Here is a 16,167-nt window from a genome sequence, read left to right as displayed (position 1 = left end):
ACTTAGTTTTGAGGGAGTCAATAGCTTTTTTCCTCTTTACCTAATTCTTAACATTTCTCAAGCTGATTGGAGACATTTTCCACTAATTAGACTTCCATCATGTGTTCCTTCTGCTGACTTAACATTTCTCCAATTAGACTACTTGTTTTCTTAATTACATTCTGAAACTGTCATCAGGGTAGAATAAAGAATGTAATTAAATTCGAATTTTAGGGTACAGCAAATGGTTGGGCTTAGTGAAATTGTGTGTGTACCAAATTTGGAATCTTCATAGGATGCTGTTCTGGGTAGAAATAGTCAGTCTTTGTCATTTGTTAGTAGCTGAGTATTTATATGTTCTTTTTTTATTCCTTCAAAGACAGTACAGAGGAAATGAAGGTCAAATGCGTGAGCTTCAGGATCAGCTTGAAGCTGAGCAGTATTTTTCGGTAAGACTTGTGAAGAATTTTGAGTGCTACATTTTGACATGAAATGATTGAACAGTGAATGACATACTGAAATTTTTTGAATCTGTGGAACAACCTGGCATAAATCAGCAATTGTTAAAATCCTGCTTGAAATACATGGCACAAAAAATTAGAGAACATTAGATAGTCTGTCTTTTGTAATTGTTTGTCAAATTTAATGTGTTATGAGTAACTCTTAGCTGAATAATTTATTACATTAGTTCCTGTCTTGAGGTTGGAAAGGAGATTTTCTGACATAATTTCAAACTTATTAGAGTAAGTGTACTTACTGGAATAAATTCTATGCTACTGATATACCATAAGTATATTTAACAGCCACAGATACAGTAGCACATATTCAGCATCCTTCTAAAAAGATACCTTGTCAGCACCTGAGTCCCTGAAGAGCTGTATTCTGTACTCCAGATAGCCAAATTGTATATTTCACAAATTTAGATTGATTGGTTTCATTTCTGTGAATAGAAACAATAGCATGAGATGCTTTATAATGGCTGGAGTGCAGACACATTTGTGAATATGGACAGTTTAATTTTACTTAGAAAAATACCTAAAAATTCATTAAATGCAGTAAAAATGTTTTGTTTGCTAAACTGCATGTGGTTGTATTTCGATTGTGTTTTGACTTCTGAGCATTTCTCCATAGCATGCTCCTAATAAGACACAGAGTATTGTGTTTTGTTCTCAGTTTTCTCTTTTTTTCACTGGCATGTGTTTTAAAGAAGACATTCGTAATTCAATCTGAATATTCAACAAAATCACTACAGAAGATAAAATTTACCTTTCAGAATTAGTGGTGATGATAATAACAATATAGTAATTAAAACCAAGTCATCCATGTGAGTCAGAGTTCTGTTGAATCAGTTATTCAGATAAGGTCTGTGCCTAAAAAATGTGGAGTCTAAGAGATAAGATACATGGATGCAAACAGAATGTAACAGGTGGGTGCATAGAGCAGTATTTTGTTTGTAACATTTTGCCACAGTGATGCTACAGCAGGATGCAGTTTTGTCATGATGTCTCCAGGAGACCTGGTCAGTTGTGGCCTAGTGCCTGCCTTCTTTTTTGTCAGCAGGTGTGTTTGTACAACTGTGTAGGGAACTAGACTAGAAAAGTGGAAAACTTGACCCAGTCTCATTAAATTACCTACACAAGGGAAACTGGAAAGGAGAATCTCAGGCAGGAAAGAGGAAATTCCACTAAAGACAGTACTGGCACGTGTTTGGGTTTGACAGATTCAAACCAAATGGTGTGAAAACAATGAAGAATCTCACCATGGAATTTGTATTGTGATTCTTCTTTTTATGCTTTCTTTTACAGACACTTTATAAAACTCAGGTTAAAGAGCTGAAAGAAGAAATTGATGAAAAGAATAAAGAAACTCAAAGAAAAATGCAGGAATTGCAAAATGAAAAGTATGTACATTGCATTTCTCAAATAGACACAAGTTTTTCCATACAATATAGTTTCACTGTTAAAGATTTTGAATCAAGAATGAAAATGTTTAATTCCTTTGGAAAAATACAGGTCTCAAAAGTGTTCCATTAACACCTTGTAAAATGGCATATAGATAGGATGCCACCTGTACTGACTCACAAAGCTAATTATTGTTATTGTTATACAAATGGATTGGACTCAATTTATACTGTCTGGAAGAAAAATTATGACTTTTGAGAATTTAGGAAGATACATAATTTTGGAAAAACATTACAGTTTATGATAATCATCTTGTTTGACTAATAACTTCAAAAATTTGATGAAAATTTGACTAAAAATTGATTGTATTATCCTGATAATTACTTGGTATATTTCTATAACTAATAGAGTAATTTGAGAAAAAGGTAAAGAAAATGCAATTCAAAATTTCGTATACATCTGATTACAGTGAAGACAGTTAATCTAACAACCATTGATTGTGATGTACTGTTTTTAAGTTAGCAAATAAGGAAATATTTTTCAGCTTGTTTTCCCAATTTGTTAATTTATTTAATATATATATTCTGAAGAAAGAAACTGTAGCCTTATCCATGAAGCAGAGCTTTTCTTGAGCATCAGCATTGCAAAGCAATTGAAAGGAAAATTATGTACAGTGTTCATAATGCATTTAAGGGGGCTAAGAAAGGGAGAAAGATGTTAAGTTCATAAATACGGTATAGGAGGAAAATACCTGTCTATGCAAAGTTGTTCAGGGGTAGTATACAACTTCAAAAAGAAAAAAGGGAGGGGGGGAAAGGCAAAGGAAGCAAAGGCTTTCTTTAGTTCTCTTACACTTTTTTTCTCTTTTCTTACTTGTTTTATTATGTTCCCTCACTGCACTCCAAAATCTTGTGTTCATCATAAACCTTTTTCACCTGTGTACAGCTTTGGGAATTGTGAAAAATTCTGAGTATACTTCAACAGTTACTTTTTTACTACAAATGTTTCAAATCAGTGAACTTCATAGCAATATGTTTTTCATTACATAAATCTCTATTTTGTAGTGCAGGCAGGCATCTATGATGAGCCTGTACTGCAGCAATGTATTGTCACTGCCATCTCAGCATGCTGTGGGCTCTGTCACAAGTTACAGGGTACATCTGACCTGTGGATACTGGACTGGCCACCATGTTGTGTGTGGGTTCCTTTCCAGATAAATATATAGGAGCTCTGCCTGAACTCCAGGCAAGAAGGAGAAGGTTTGGCTCACATGCTGAACTAGTTAGACATCGTGTATACATTAGTGAGACAACTGATAACTGCACCTGAGTTACTGCCCCTTGCCTCTTGGGCTTTGCAAGCCTTTTTGTGAAAGGTTGCATGGAACCACTGTATGTTTTCAGAAACTTGATATTGTTCTCCTTATTGTCCAAACAGTCTGGAACTCACTTCTTCATAGGCAGTAATCTTGTGTGAAAAAGTAGCTAATGCTGATAAAGTGTCTTTTGATGGACCACGTTATACATGTAATTTAATTTTATTTTTTGTTCTCCAAAGGCAGGAGAGTTTGACATCTGATTTCCTAAGGGTTGGTGTTTCATGGATGATTGAAATTTTAATTTAATAATTTAGCTTGTGAGAGCTATCAAAAGATAGAAGTGTATGGAGTGTGGTTTTGTAAACCTTGTTTTTCTCAAGAAACCAAGATAATTATAACTACCTGAATGGTATAAATTGGGTTTGTTAATCTTCTGAAAATTTGAAATGTTTTGCATAGGAGAACAAAGTCTTAATGTCTTTTTCACAGAGAAACGCTCACAACCCAGTTGGATTTAGCTGAAACCAAAGCTGAGTCGGAACGGTTGGCACGAGCACTCCTTGAAGAACAGTATTTTGAACTGAGTCAGGAAAGCAAAAAAGCAGCATCAAGACATAGGCAAGAAATGACTGATAAGGACAGCATCATAAGAAGGGTAAATCATTCCACTGTAATTAATACCTACATATGTACTGCAGCTGTAAACAGGAGTTAATCATTTTACTTTAATTTATAAAGTCTTGTTATGGTCATAATTTAAGTATCTGAGTTTTGGACTCTGTTGGAACCACAAACACATAAATCCCTTTGTGTGAACTCCTGAAGAACTGCAGACTTGCTGAATCCAAGTCAGATTGAAAATCCAGCGAGTGTCTATAATTCAGCTATTAAACCTCCTACAATTAGTTGTTGTCACTGTTCAATGTATTTTTAAACTCTTGTAAATAAGTGAAGCTTTGTATTAGTCTCCTATTGCAAAATTACCTAGTCTTTAAAAAAAAACAAACAAAAGAGCACCTTTGAAGTCTTGAATTTCCTCCCACTACTAAACTATTTAAAAAAAAACAAACTATAAAAAAATGAAAATTTTGAAAGTACTTTATAGTGTAGCTTTTGAATGTTATTAACAGGTTGATAAATGTCTTAACTGACGAGTTTCAAATAGCAAGCCCTATTTTGCATAGCTATTTTATCATTGTTTATCCCCATTTAGCATCAGGCAAGCAGATCATCTTAAGAATCCTAGGGGTGTAAGACTTCAGTAAACCTCTAAGTGTGACACCCCCCCAACACAAGAAGGACATGGAGCTCTTGGAGCAAGTCCACAAAGATGATTAGAGAGCTGGAGCACCTCTCCTGTGAAGACAGGCTGAGAGAGTTGGGGTTGTTCAGCCCGGAGAAGAGAAGGCTCCAGGGAGACCTTATAGTGGCCTTCCAGTAGCTGACGGGGGCTACAGGAAAGATGGGAGGAACTTTTCACAGGGGCATTTAGAATCATAGAATGGGCTGGGTTGGAAGGGACCTCAGAGATCATCAAGTCCAACCCTTGATCCACTACTGCTGCAGTTACCAGCCCATGGCACTGAGTGCTACATCCAGTCTCTTTTTAAATATCTCCAGGGAAGGAGCATCCACTACTTCCCTGGGCAGCCATGCCAATGCCGGATCACTCTCTCCATAAAGAAATTCTTTCTAATGTCCAACCTAAACCTCCCCTGGCACAACTTAAGACCCTGCCCTCTTGTCTTACTGAGAGTTGCCTGGGAAAAGAGCCCAACCCCCCCCTGGCTACAACCTCCTTTCAGGGAGTTGTAGAGAGCGATGAGGTCTCCCCTGAGCCTCTTCTTCTCCAGGCTGAACAGCCCCAGCTCCCTCAGCCTCTCCTCATAGGGTCTGTGCTCGAGTCCCTTCACCAGCCTGGTTGCCCTCCTTTGGACCTGCTCCAGGACCTCAATATCCTTCCTGAACTGAGGGGCCCAGAACTGGACACAGGACTCGAGGTGTGGCCTCACCAGTGCTGAGTACAGGGGCAAATTTAGTGACAGGACAAAGGATAATGGTTTTAAGCTGCAAGAGGGTAAATTTACATTAGACATCATGAAGAAATTTTTCAGGGTCAGGATGGTGAGACACTGGCACAGTTTGCCCAGGGAAGTTGTGGCTGCTCCCTCCCTGGAAGTGTTCAAGGCCAGGTTGGATGGGGCTTTGAGCAACCTGGTCTGGTGTTCCTGCCCTTAAAGGAGGGTTTCAACTAGATGATCTTTAATGTTCCTTCCAGCTCAAACCATTCTGTGATTCTATGAACTCAGATCAGTTACTTAAGGCTTTCTGTTTGTGCTACTGTGGATTTTCCTTCTCTGTGTAAAGATGGTGGAAGTGGTGTTTGTTACACGTGTTTTCTTTTATAAGCTTGAGATTTCCTGAACGCCACCGTTTCTTAAGAAGCATTTACAAGATTGTCTGTGGCATTGAAGGAAAACCTTCTTGTCAATATGTTTGATTACAAATATTCTACTGATTTTGCCAGGCAGCCTGATATACAATAATTTCTATATGCTTCAAACAAAACCTTTTTTCAGAGAATGCAGTTATGTCTGTTTTTTAATACATATTTATTAAGTGGTTAGCAAAGTTACCTTGACTGTGTATTCTTATAGCTATGAAGTGTAATGATTATGATTTCCTTTTTTTTTTTTTTTCCGAACCTATGTACATATTTACCTTTGTGTGATTTGACTCAGACCAAATTTAGTTTTCTTTTTATGCTGACTATATCTGCTTTTCATTACATATGACAATTATTAAGCAGCAGATCCCAAGAATCTACTCCAGCCCTGAATACTGGACTTGAATTGTCTATCAACTGCTTTTCTCTCTGGATCAGGTTTTTAGATACTACTTCTTCAGAAGTACCATAGGTAGTTGAAAATTGCCACAGTCACTAACTGACAATTACTTAAGCTGAGTTTTTAATTATATGCTACAGTGTAGTCACTTCTACAAGTACAATTTAAAAATAAAAATTCTTCTTGGAATAAATGTATTTTGAGTGTTCTGGTAAATCATTGCAGTTTACTAGAAAAGTACCGTTTTTTAAAATCCAGTTTGAAAGCTAAGCAGTTGTTTTTTTTTAATAATCTGAAGAAGTTCCAAGTAAATGTCTGGTTTAGATGTAAGGGTAATTGAAATAATAGTATTAAAATATTTTTTAGAATTATGGCAATTTCTTTATTTTAAAATGTTTTTTTTTCCATGTAGCTGGAAGAAACTAACAACACGTTAACCAGAGACGTTGATTTAATAACAAAGGAAAATTCAGAGATCAGTGAAAAAATTAAGAAACAGGAGGAAGGTATGTCATGTTTGGAGTTTTAATTAATCTGTTATAAAGCACAATTGAATGTGAAGAGTGAATGGTAAAATGGAAATGAGAGAGGACATTGCTGTTTATGTTCCTATTACTTTGGCCTTGTTGAAAAATAAGTCATTGTTTCAATCTTGAAAATACATCTAAAATGTAAATTGCTAGGTTTTTTACTGTATTGCGTCTATTTCTGTGGACTGCCTTTATTGTTGAAAACAAACCAGCTGTAGCAGGTAGGAAAATGTGAGTTCCTGCTCCCAGTCATTCCTCACTTTTAAAAACAAGTTAGGTCCAAGTTCCTGTGGGCATAGACAGGAATGCCTGTCCAGTGTAGCTTATCCACATATTGTCTGCTTAACCCTCTTCTGCCAGTCATGCTGTTGTGTGCATAAAAGTTATTAATGAAAAGTATTTTACTCATTTCATATTGCACACAATGTGTTTATTATAGTTTTGGTTCCTGTCTCCAGAATTTACAATAAAACAGTGTCAGTATTACAACTTCCTGAAGATCTCACTTAGATTCAGAATCTTAAGTTGTGATCTCGTGCGTATCAGTGGGTTGATGTTCTGTTTACATGCATTCTGACTACATGGGAGGTTTATTATTCAGTTTACTCCCATGATTTTGCATTTAAACAAGCATTATAAAACAGCAATGCATGCTTTAATAGCTGTTAATTAAGAGAGTGAAGTCCTTATCAGTTGAGTTGCCAGTGCTGCTGCAAACGCTTTGTGGGCAGGAAGGCATACGAAAATGTTTTCCTTTAGTTCTGCATTTCTGCAGAACTTCCCTGTAATAGCAGGGATTGGATGAGCAGGCAGTTTTCTGTATTTTTTATTTTATGGAGTTTGTTAATTTTAAGTACTTGAAAATTGTTCTTTAGTTCTGGTGAGGAAGTTCTTATCAGTGAAATGCATACTTCTAGAAACTTTTGGAACAAGTGAGCAGACTGGAGGTGTGACAGAAAACTTGGTAGAATTGTGTAACTGATGTGTGACGGGTGAAGGGGAGTGTAGCAAAGCTATTCCTTTTTTTTAAAGAAAATGCTACTCCCCATGTTCTCTTTATTCCTGATTTGAGAATCTGTTATATCAGTCTTATTCTGTGTGAGTACTGACAATTGTTTTTGATACCTCAGAAACAGTTTTGGTAGTGCGAACAGGAAGGAAATGGTACAGCAAGCTTAGTCATCATCAGGAAACATAAAAGCATATGTTGGCTTTGTTATTTTATCTTGTTGTCTTTCTGATACATCCTTGTATCAATTTTCTATCGTTACAGTAGCGTTAAACTAGTAACTTTTATTGTTGCAAACTGTATTTTGCACATTAAATGACATAGCTGGAAAACGAAGAAAAAAAACAGATGCAATTGTAGAAGAGATTAGAGTTAGAAATATTTACCTTGTCTGAAAATAACTCAAAGTTGAATATTATTTTAACAGAATACAAAATCAAAAAAGAGGAGGAAATCAATAACATTAAAATGCACTATGAGAAGAGCATTAGCACTGAAAGAACTCTGAAGACACAGGTATAACTTTTAAAGCAATTTAATAAAAAATTTATTTGCATATCAGATATATTTTGTTTATTTTTTGTGAAACTAACTCTTTGATCCTTTGAGAATAAGTTTATAATAACTGTCATGTATAATATGCACTGTTATTATTTACAGTTGAAAGATTAAGTTTCAAATTTAAAAGTTCTGTATTAAACATATGTGTTATGTATAATTTTTCTTACTGGTTTTTCCTTTTTCTCTTTCTTAACAGGCTGTCAACAAACTGGCTGAGATAATGAACCGGAAAGATTTTAAAATAGACAGAAAGAAAGCTAACATGCAAGATTTGAGGAAGAAAGAGAAGGAAAACCGAAAGCTCCAGTTAGAGCTTAATCAAGAAAAAGAAAAATTCAATCAGATGGTAGTGAAATACCAAAAGGAGCTCAATGAAAATGCAAGCGGTAAAATACTACATTTTTTGTCACACTGTGGAATTCCTCTCAGCTGGAAAAACGTGTACCTCCTAGTCTGCTTGGAAATATAACAAGTTCTCTTTCAGATGTTTTGAGGCTACAGAATGTTAGTGATGCAGAGAACTTGACAACTGTGCAACTGTGCTATTTCTCATTAGTTTCCCCTTTCTTAAATTCTTAACTGGAAGCTTATTGGTTAGATTCTGAAAGACTGAAAAACCAAGTGCTGTTTAGCATACTATTTATGCCATTTATTTAATTTGTAGGTCATTTCCTTCTCAAAACAAATGGTAATTTAACAGATTAACCAGACTGTTTTTGTGCTTGAATGTGTTGCTGGGTCTTTGATTTTTTAATTGTTTTCCAAAATCTGAATGAAGGACTTGTTCTATAATAATTTAGGCTATCAAAAGTACCTAGAGAGATTAAAAAAAGTAATGAGTTTTGTTTTCAGAATACTTTGCTGCCATATTTTGGTATCACAGTAACTATGCATGTGTATGTAAATACAGCAACTAGCAGAAGAATCTACATACAGAAATGAGCTCCAGATGCAGCTGGATAGTAAAGAGAGTGACATAGAACAACTGAGAAGGAAAATTTTGGACCTGCAGCAAGGAATGGATTCTTCCAGTGTCGCGAGTCTCCAGACAGATGAAACAGATGGAAATCTTTCAGGTAAGAGAAAAGCATATCTGAACTACTTGATTTTGTACATATACATAGTTTCAGAAGGTTGTTTCAAACAAACTATTGCCTTTTAAAATCAGAGCTGTCTCTTTCTGTATCACATCCACACTTACTTTTTTTGTTGTTAGAATTATGTTGTAGCTTATCTGTTTATATTTAACTCTTACTTTTCTTCTCACATCAGTCTTTCCACTGAATGGCTTGGCATGAGCATTCACTTTTGTGCAAGGAATATCTTTACATCTGCTGCTGTTTGAATATAGTGAATACGACATGCAGTGCCCACTTAATAGAGTACAGGGCCAGCACTTCCACAACATCATGATTGTATTTTCTGTCTTGGATGCATAATTGCCTTGATGTTGTCTGTTCTTACTCAGTCATGCAGCATCTTTGTGACAAATGGCAGTGTTTGCCAATATGAAAAATAATTCCAGGGATTTCCATAATGCATTTCTTGTTGTATAGCACTCCAGTTTAGCAGATTAAAATAAGAACATATATTGTACCGAGCCATTTCCTTGTAGTGTCAGTTCCAGGCACTGTATTTTGAGACCTACTGATCCCGCCCTCTTCCTCCCCAGTATTTGAAAAGTGTAATCATTCAATCTGCTTCTGTATCATTAGATACAGGAAAAAGTGTTCAGTGGTAATATGCTCAGCTTAAATATTTCCATATTTTGGGGCTAGGCTTTTTTTTAATAGTTAAGTAATTTTTATAATTCATTGTGAATTTCTTAATAAATGCTTACAGATCTACAGTGTGATTTTTCTTGTAGAAAAATATATTCAAACATACAAAAATATAATACCACTTGCATATTTTAAGACCTCAGTGAATGAGTAGTTAGATAAAAGTAAATAGAATCACTTTAAGGTCTCTCTTCCTGTTAATGCATTTTGTGCTGCTCCGATTGCCAGAGTCTAGATTTTTCCCAGGGGTCTTAAGATGATCAAAATTTCATGTAGGTTATGAGACTTAGTATATGTTGTATGTAGCTATTCCTTTCTGTCTTACTTTTGTGTCCTGTCTTCCCTTAATGTATTTTTAGATTTTAATTTTGGTTAATATTTCAGTGACTTATTTTATAGTAAAGATTTTCATTCAGATAGAAACAGCTTTTTCTTCACAACTTCCATTAAGTCCAAGAATGAAATTTTTTATTTACATTTTCTGAACACTTGCAATTTGGGAGCTTAAATTCTTCTATAAGAAAACAGACAAGATTTATTCTACATTAAGTCATATTTTTGAGCTTGCTCGTTTTTCATATCTTTTTATAGAATAATAGAATCAGAGAGTAATAGAGACCTCAAGGTCCCAGCCCTTTCAGCATCTTCATGGCGCTTCATCAGACACTGTCTACCCTGTCCACATATTTTTTTGTATAGTGGGGACCAAAACTGAGCACACTATTCCAGGTGTGGCCTGACAAGTGCCGACCTGAGTGGGAGAATGACTTCTTTATCTCTTCTGGTGATTCCCTTGTTGATGCAACCCAGCATCCTGTTGACTTTCTTGGCCACAGCAGCTTGTGTTCCACCAGGACTGCCAGGTCCCTTTCCACAGACCTGCTTTTCAACCACGGTGCTGCATTCCTGGATTATATTTTCCCAGGTGCAAGACGTTACACCTGTTCTTGTTGATCTTCATAAAATTCCTATTAGCCCACTCTTCCAGCCTATCCAGGTCTTCCTGTGGGGTGGCTCTTCCTTCTGAACTGTCTTTTTACCCATTCAGTTTAGCATCATCAGCAAAATTCATCAGGGTGCAATGGATCTTGTAATTCAGACACTTATGAATATACTAAACAGCGTTGGGCAAGCTCTGGGGGACCCCATTATTTTCAACAAAATGGCTATTGTGTGTTGCACTGAAAACATTTGATGTCTCCACCTGGGCACAAGTACCTTCACTGTTTCCTTCTTAAATGCAATAGTATACCAGTTTGACCCCGTTGTCTCTTAGTTCCTGGAAAGACTGTAGGAGTAAACTCTCTTTCCCTCATGAAGGTATGTGATTTTCAGTTTTACCTGTGGAGATACGTGTAGTCAGGCTTCTGGCTGTATGACCTGCCACTTCAATTTTGAGACAGAAATTTTGGTATGCACAAGATCTTTTCAAGTTAGCTGTAACTTTTCCATTGCTAATTATAACATCACAACTACTAGAAGTTCTTCTGGTCTTCCTCATCTATTTTCATGACCCCTCTAACTATTTCTTCTTTACTAGCCTTTCATTTTTGCTAATTAGAACATCACAATTACTAGAAGTTCTTGTGGTCTTCCTCATCTATTTTCATGACCCCTCTAACTACTTCTTCTTTACTAGCCTTTCATTTTTCTTGTGTACTTTTTTGCCCTTTTCTCTACACATGCCTCCAATTTTTACTGCAGTTGTGCTGCTGGTGTTAACTGTTCTATACAGGTAAGATCTCTAATACATATTACTATGAGTTCTTTACACTTAGAACATGTCCATACATGCTACTTAGTTGTTTTTTTCTTTTTCAGTGAGGCTCTTAGTTGATCAGGATTTTAATAAGAAGCAATTTAGGTAATTAAAAGAGGTCAAGTGACATTGGTATAGTCAGATTTCATGAAGAGCCAAGTAGAGGGCAGAGAAGGAGTGCACTAACATTGTAAGGAGGATAAAAAGGGAGTCTTCCAAGTGGAAATATGCCATGCCACAGAGAGAGGAAATTATCAAGCATATACTTCTTCAGGAAACCAAGTAATTAGTTTTCAAAACAGAAGGTGGCAGACCACAGCAGTTCATTTGCTACAGTTTAGCTGTGTGAATTTCTTTGTCTTCAACTATGACTTAGGTTCCCATCACTTTTATAGCCCCAACAAGCATTCCTGCAGAGTACCTTGAATAATATCTTGTTTAAGAGGTGGATCTGATGAAGAGCCAGTAGGACTTTCTATGAACATGCATCTGTTCTTAAGGCAAACAAATGGTAAAATTATTAAATAAGTAATTATAGTATGATTTATGCAGTTTCCTGTCACAGTAAAAATATCACTGGGAAAAAAATGAAAACAAAAAATCATGTAAAACATACATAAAATAATGGTACCATGGTCTCAGTTCTGATGATGAACAATCTGTGGTTTAATTTGAAAAAAAACTGGTATGAAACAGCATGACAGTAATGTTCGTGGAATTCCACAGACACCCCTGATTCAGAGGCCTTTGCCATTGTCTTTCTGCATGACAGAGAAGTTCAAGCTATGGAGTAGTGTCTTGACTAATCCTGAGCTTAGGTTACCAGCCACCAGAGAGACTTTCAAGAGTAGAATTCATCAGGAAGAGCATCTTGTAAATTTTGGGGTCAGAAGGCTTTGCACTCTTCGAATAAACTCAAGGAAATACTGAGATTAATTCCTTATACTTAGAAAAAACCATGGATATGTTTGAGGGGTAGACACAGAGAAATCAACATGGTAACACACCTTACAGCTGCATCTTACTTGGAGGGGATCTGGCTGTTGTGAGCTAAATACAACTCAAAATGTCTCTGGTAACTTCCAGGAACTCCAAGGCGGGATTGACTGGTTTAGCAATCCAGGCTTTCCTCAGGCTTTTGCTTCATCATATTGGAGAGAACATGACTTGTAGGAGGATTTTTCTTGTGTTCAATTCTAGTTAATTTTTTGATCCCTCTCTGCTGAATTGATTCAGAGAGCAGCTCATGCCTTCAGTTGATGTCTCCCATCTTTATAGAGTCCTTGTTGAAGCAACTAAAATATTTGCTTTTAGTGGTGCCTTTGGAGTGCCTCCTTCTTCAGGCTGGACTTGAGGAGTCTTACTACTTACATGGCTGCAAACATAATTCTTCTTTGTCAAGATAAAACATATCAGGAATGTGAAGAGTTTTTTTCCTAATTGTTATAGGACATTTTTTGTGAATTCTTTTAATATGATTGTTAGGATAATTTAAGAAATTGAGCTTCCTATAGTTTAACTGCAGCACATAATATCTTACAGTATATGTTACAAACCAGGTCTTACATAAAGATAGGATGGAACAATAAACATGGACCATTTAAGCCAACAGGTTTTTTAAAATGTGACACAGATAGAACTTTCTGAAATACCTGCAAGTAGTTGTCACCTGAATAAACCTCAAAGCATCTGGCAATCTTTGTTGAGATCTGAATGAAATTATAATGTGTGGACAGTCTGAGGAAGGAAAGAATCAAGTGGGAAGGGTGGACTGGAAAGAATTAGCAGGGTAGTATCTCCAGGTTTTTGGCTACTGTGGAAAAGTCTGTGGAGCAGGAGATCTTGAACACTGGAAAGAGATGCTCTAGAGCTCGTGAAGGCCCCTGTATTACTTCTCTTCAAAATAACAAAAAGTCTCATAAATCTGTACAGTCATGGTTGTCATGTGTGACTTTATTGAGGGCTTACTGTTAGAACTCAAATTTATCACAGTGAATCCTGGCTATATGAATATTAACCATGAAGATATTTAGAATGCAGCTCCACATTTTAATATATATTTAGAGATAATGGTAAGAACCGAAGCCTTCATGGAATTCGTTCTTCATATGCTATTTAGGTACAGATAGCCATGAGATATTTTTTAGGCTTATCTTGGATTTTCTGGATTGGAAAAATGAAGTATCATATCTGGGATTCTTTCCAAAATACAGGAAGTTGTCAGGCAATATTTTGAGCTGATTTGTAATGAAAGGAGTAAAAGATTGTTCTTTATGGTCTAGATAGCAAATATTTTCTTAATTACTTAATCAGACCACTCATAAATATTATTCATCTGTATCAAATATTTGTGAAATGGCCAGATGAGCATTTGCAGTTGTGCTAGCTAACTCTTGTCAAGGGAAATTAAAAGGCACTATAAATATTACTTGAGACAAACCTTTGTGGCAAGACTGGAATGAAAGGGCTCATCTGCCCTTTCAAGAGTACATTTAGTTCCAGATGAATTTTAGGTTTGTTGAAAAGGAATACATTCAGAAACTTATTTTCAACTGCAAGATGTTATTCCCATCTTAGAAATAATCTCTCATGCAAATAGAATTTCCTCACTAAAATAGATGTTTTAGACAGAAAAGAATGTCAACCAATTTATTTGTAATGGCTCATCCACTTCATGCTTCCTCTGAAAGTGTTTCCAGAATGTACTGAAATAGAAGTGAACCTTAGAAAAACTCCAGCTTGCACTGTGCTTATGAGAAACATTTCCTTGTCTTTCAGTATGTTCTGAAAGAAATTTAATCAAAGTTTTCAAAATAGGGTAAGCTTCATCTGTAATACCTGCAGACATGAAGGAAATAATTTTCCTTTTTCAAAGGTACTGAATACCAAGAACTGGGGAGGAGTCTAGGGGGACAATGTCTTCTATTTTTTATGTATTTTCAGAGTTTGCTAGGTTACATATCACAGAGACTTATATCTGAAGGATAAAAGGGACCAGCAGATCCTTCTTACATATATTATCCTATCTTACATTTGTGGATAATGTTTCAGTAAATTGCAGCTTAAAGTTTTTCTGTATTTTTCAGTGCTGCCAGTTACGTTCATTGTGAAGAATGCATACACTAGCTATTTGCTATGCTTCTGTAGGCTGGTAGTTTTTTTACAAGTCACATTTTTACAATAATTTCTTAAAATAACAAGTTTTTTCTCAATTGTAAAATAAACTTCTGGAGTGAAATACTGATTACTTCATTCTTAAATTTACAAAACTGAGACTTTCTGCAGTGTCATTTCAGATTAATGGAATCCTGATAGATTCTCACTGCTGTTACTTTGCTCCATAATTTTAATTTATCTACCAAAAGCTGGTCTTGGTTAGCTGGAGGGTTTTTGTAAAATCTGTGATTAGATTAGCTGAGTGCTAATTTTCTTGTGAGGCTTCTTTGTATAAATTTGAAATTATTTTAGTAGTTTTGTGATAGGAAAATATGTTATGACACTACTCTTTGGAAAACTGTCCACTGAATTTTTGAATAAAACCCTTGTCTCTTATTCTTTATATCTAGTTGATTCTTCCTGCATTCCTTATTTATTTATCTCCTATGCTTATCTTCTGTGAGTAATGGGACACCTATTTAGCTTTGCTTGCTCTTGTGCACTCTCCTGTTATTTGTTTCCCTTGGAAAATGTGGATCTGGTTTGTTTTACCTGCTGCATCTTCCTGCTGAGTATTTTTGTATAGCCCCTCTGAATGTTATATTATGTTTATACTGAAAATCTCTTAATCATCCTTCTTTTAAGCTATAACACATTTTCAAAGCAAAGTTTTTCCTGCCTGCCTCTTTGCAGACTATTTGCATACAGTGTTAGATGTTGGCATAAAGGAAAACAGCCTCACTTTATTTTGCAGTAACTGTATCCTCAAGTGTTAGTTTGTGATGAAGCATGAAGTAAATGCTTTTATCTTCATTTTGTTTAGCTGTGCTTCTTATTCTGCTTTGCTGAGTAGGTAATTGCCTATTACTGCATGTAGTACATCTTATGTTGTACATCTTCCTTTTGCTTTTGTGCTTTTCTGTTTTATTATAAATACATAAAATAATTTAATATGTTTTGGGTCTTTCTAAAAACCAGAATCAAGACTTGAAGGCTGGCTTTCAGTACCAAACAAAGGAAATATAAAACGGCATGGCTGGAAGAAACAGGTACAAATGGATTTATTTATTTTTTTTTTATTGCTCAGATCCCTTGGAAAGTTTGTTAGACATGTGATGAATTGTTTTTACAGCTCACATTTAAGAAATTTACAAAATAAATATAGTGTTTTAATGTGTATACAGTAGTTTATTGAAGAGAAAAAAAAGTGAGAAAATTCAAGTTCAGTATGAAATCTATTATAATAACATTGTTCAAATTTATTACAGGTGGGTGAGGAAATAGTTTACAATGGGCATCTTCCAACCATTAAAAAAACCTATTTCTC

General features: G+C 35.6%; 1 protein-coding gene across 1 annotated transcript in view; it reads left to right on the top strand.

The window, feature by feature from the left end:
* Positions 1 to 16,167, top strand: part of ROCK1 (Rho associated coiled-coil containing protein kinase 1) — an 83,522-nt gene that overhangs the window by 54,570 nt on the left and 12,785 nt on the right. The window contains 9 exon segments of the mRNA XM_008497595.2: positions 359 to 428; positions 1,785 to 1,879; positions 3,688 to 3,853; positions 6,457 to 6,550; positions 8,011 to 8,099; positions 8,341 to 8,520; positions 8,522 to 8,530; positions 9,055 to 9,220; positions 15,819 to 15,889. Coding sequence (XP_008495817.2) covers positions 359 to 428; positions 1,785 to 1,879; positions 3,688 to 3,853; positions 6,457 to 6,550; positions 8,011 to 8,099; positions 8,341 to 8,520; positions 8,522 to 8,530; positions 9,055 to 9,220; positions 15,819 to 15,889 — 940 coding nt within the window.

The sequence above is a fragment of the Calypte anna genome, chromosome 2, assembly GCF_003957555.1.
Source record: "Calypte anna isolate BGI_N300 chromosome 2, bCalAnn1_v1.p, whole genome shotgun sequence".
Classification (NCBI taxonomy): domain Eukaryota; kingdom Metazoa; phylum Chordata; class Aves; order Apodiformes; family Trochilidae; genus Calypte; species Calypte anna.
This window is presented reverse-complemented; position numbering and strand designations above follow the sequence as displayed.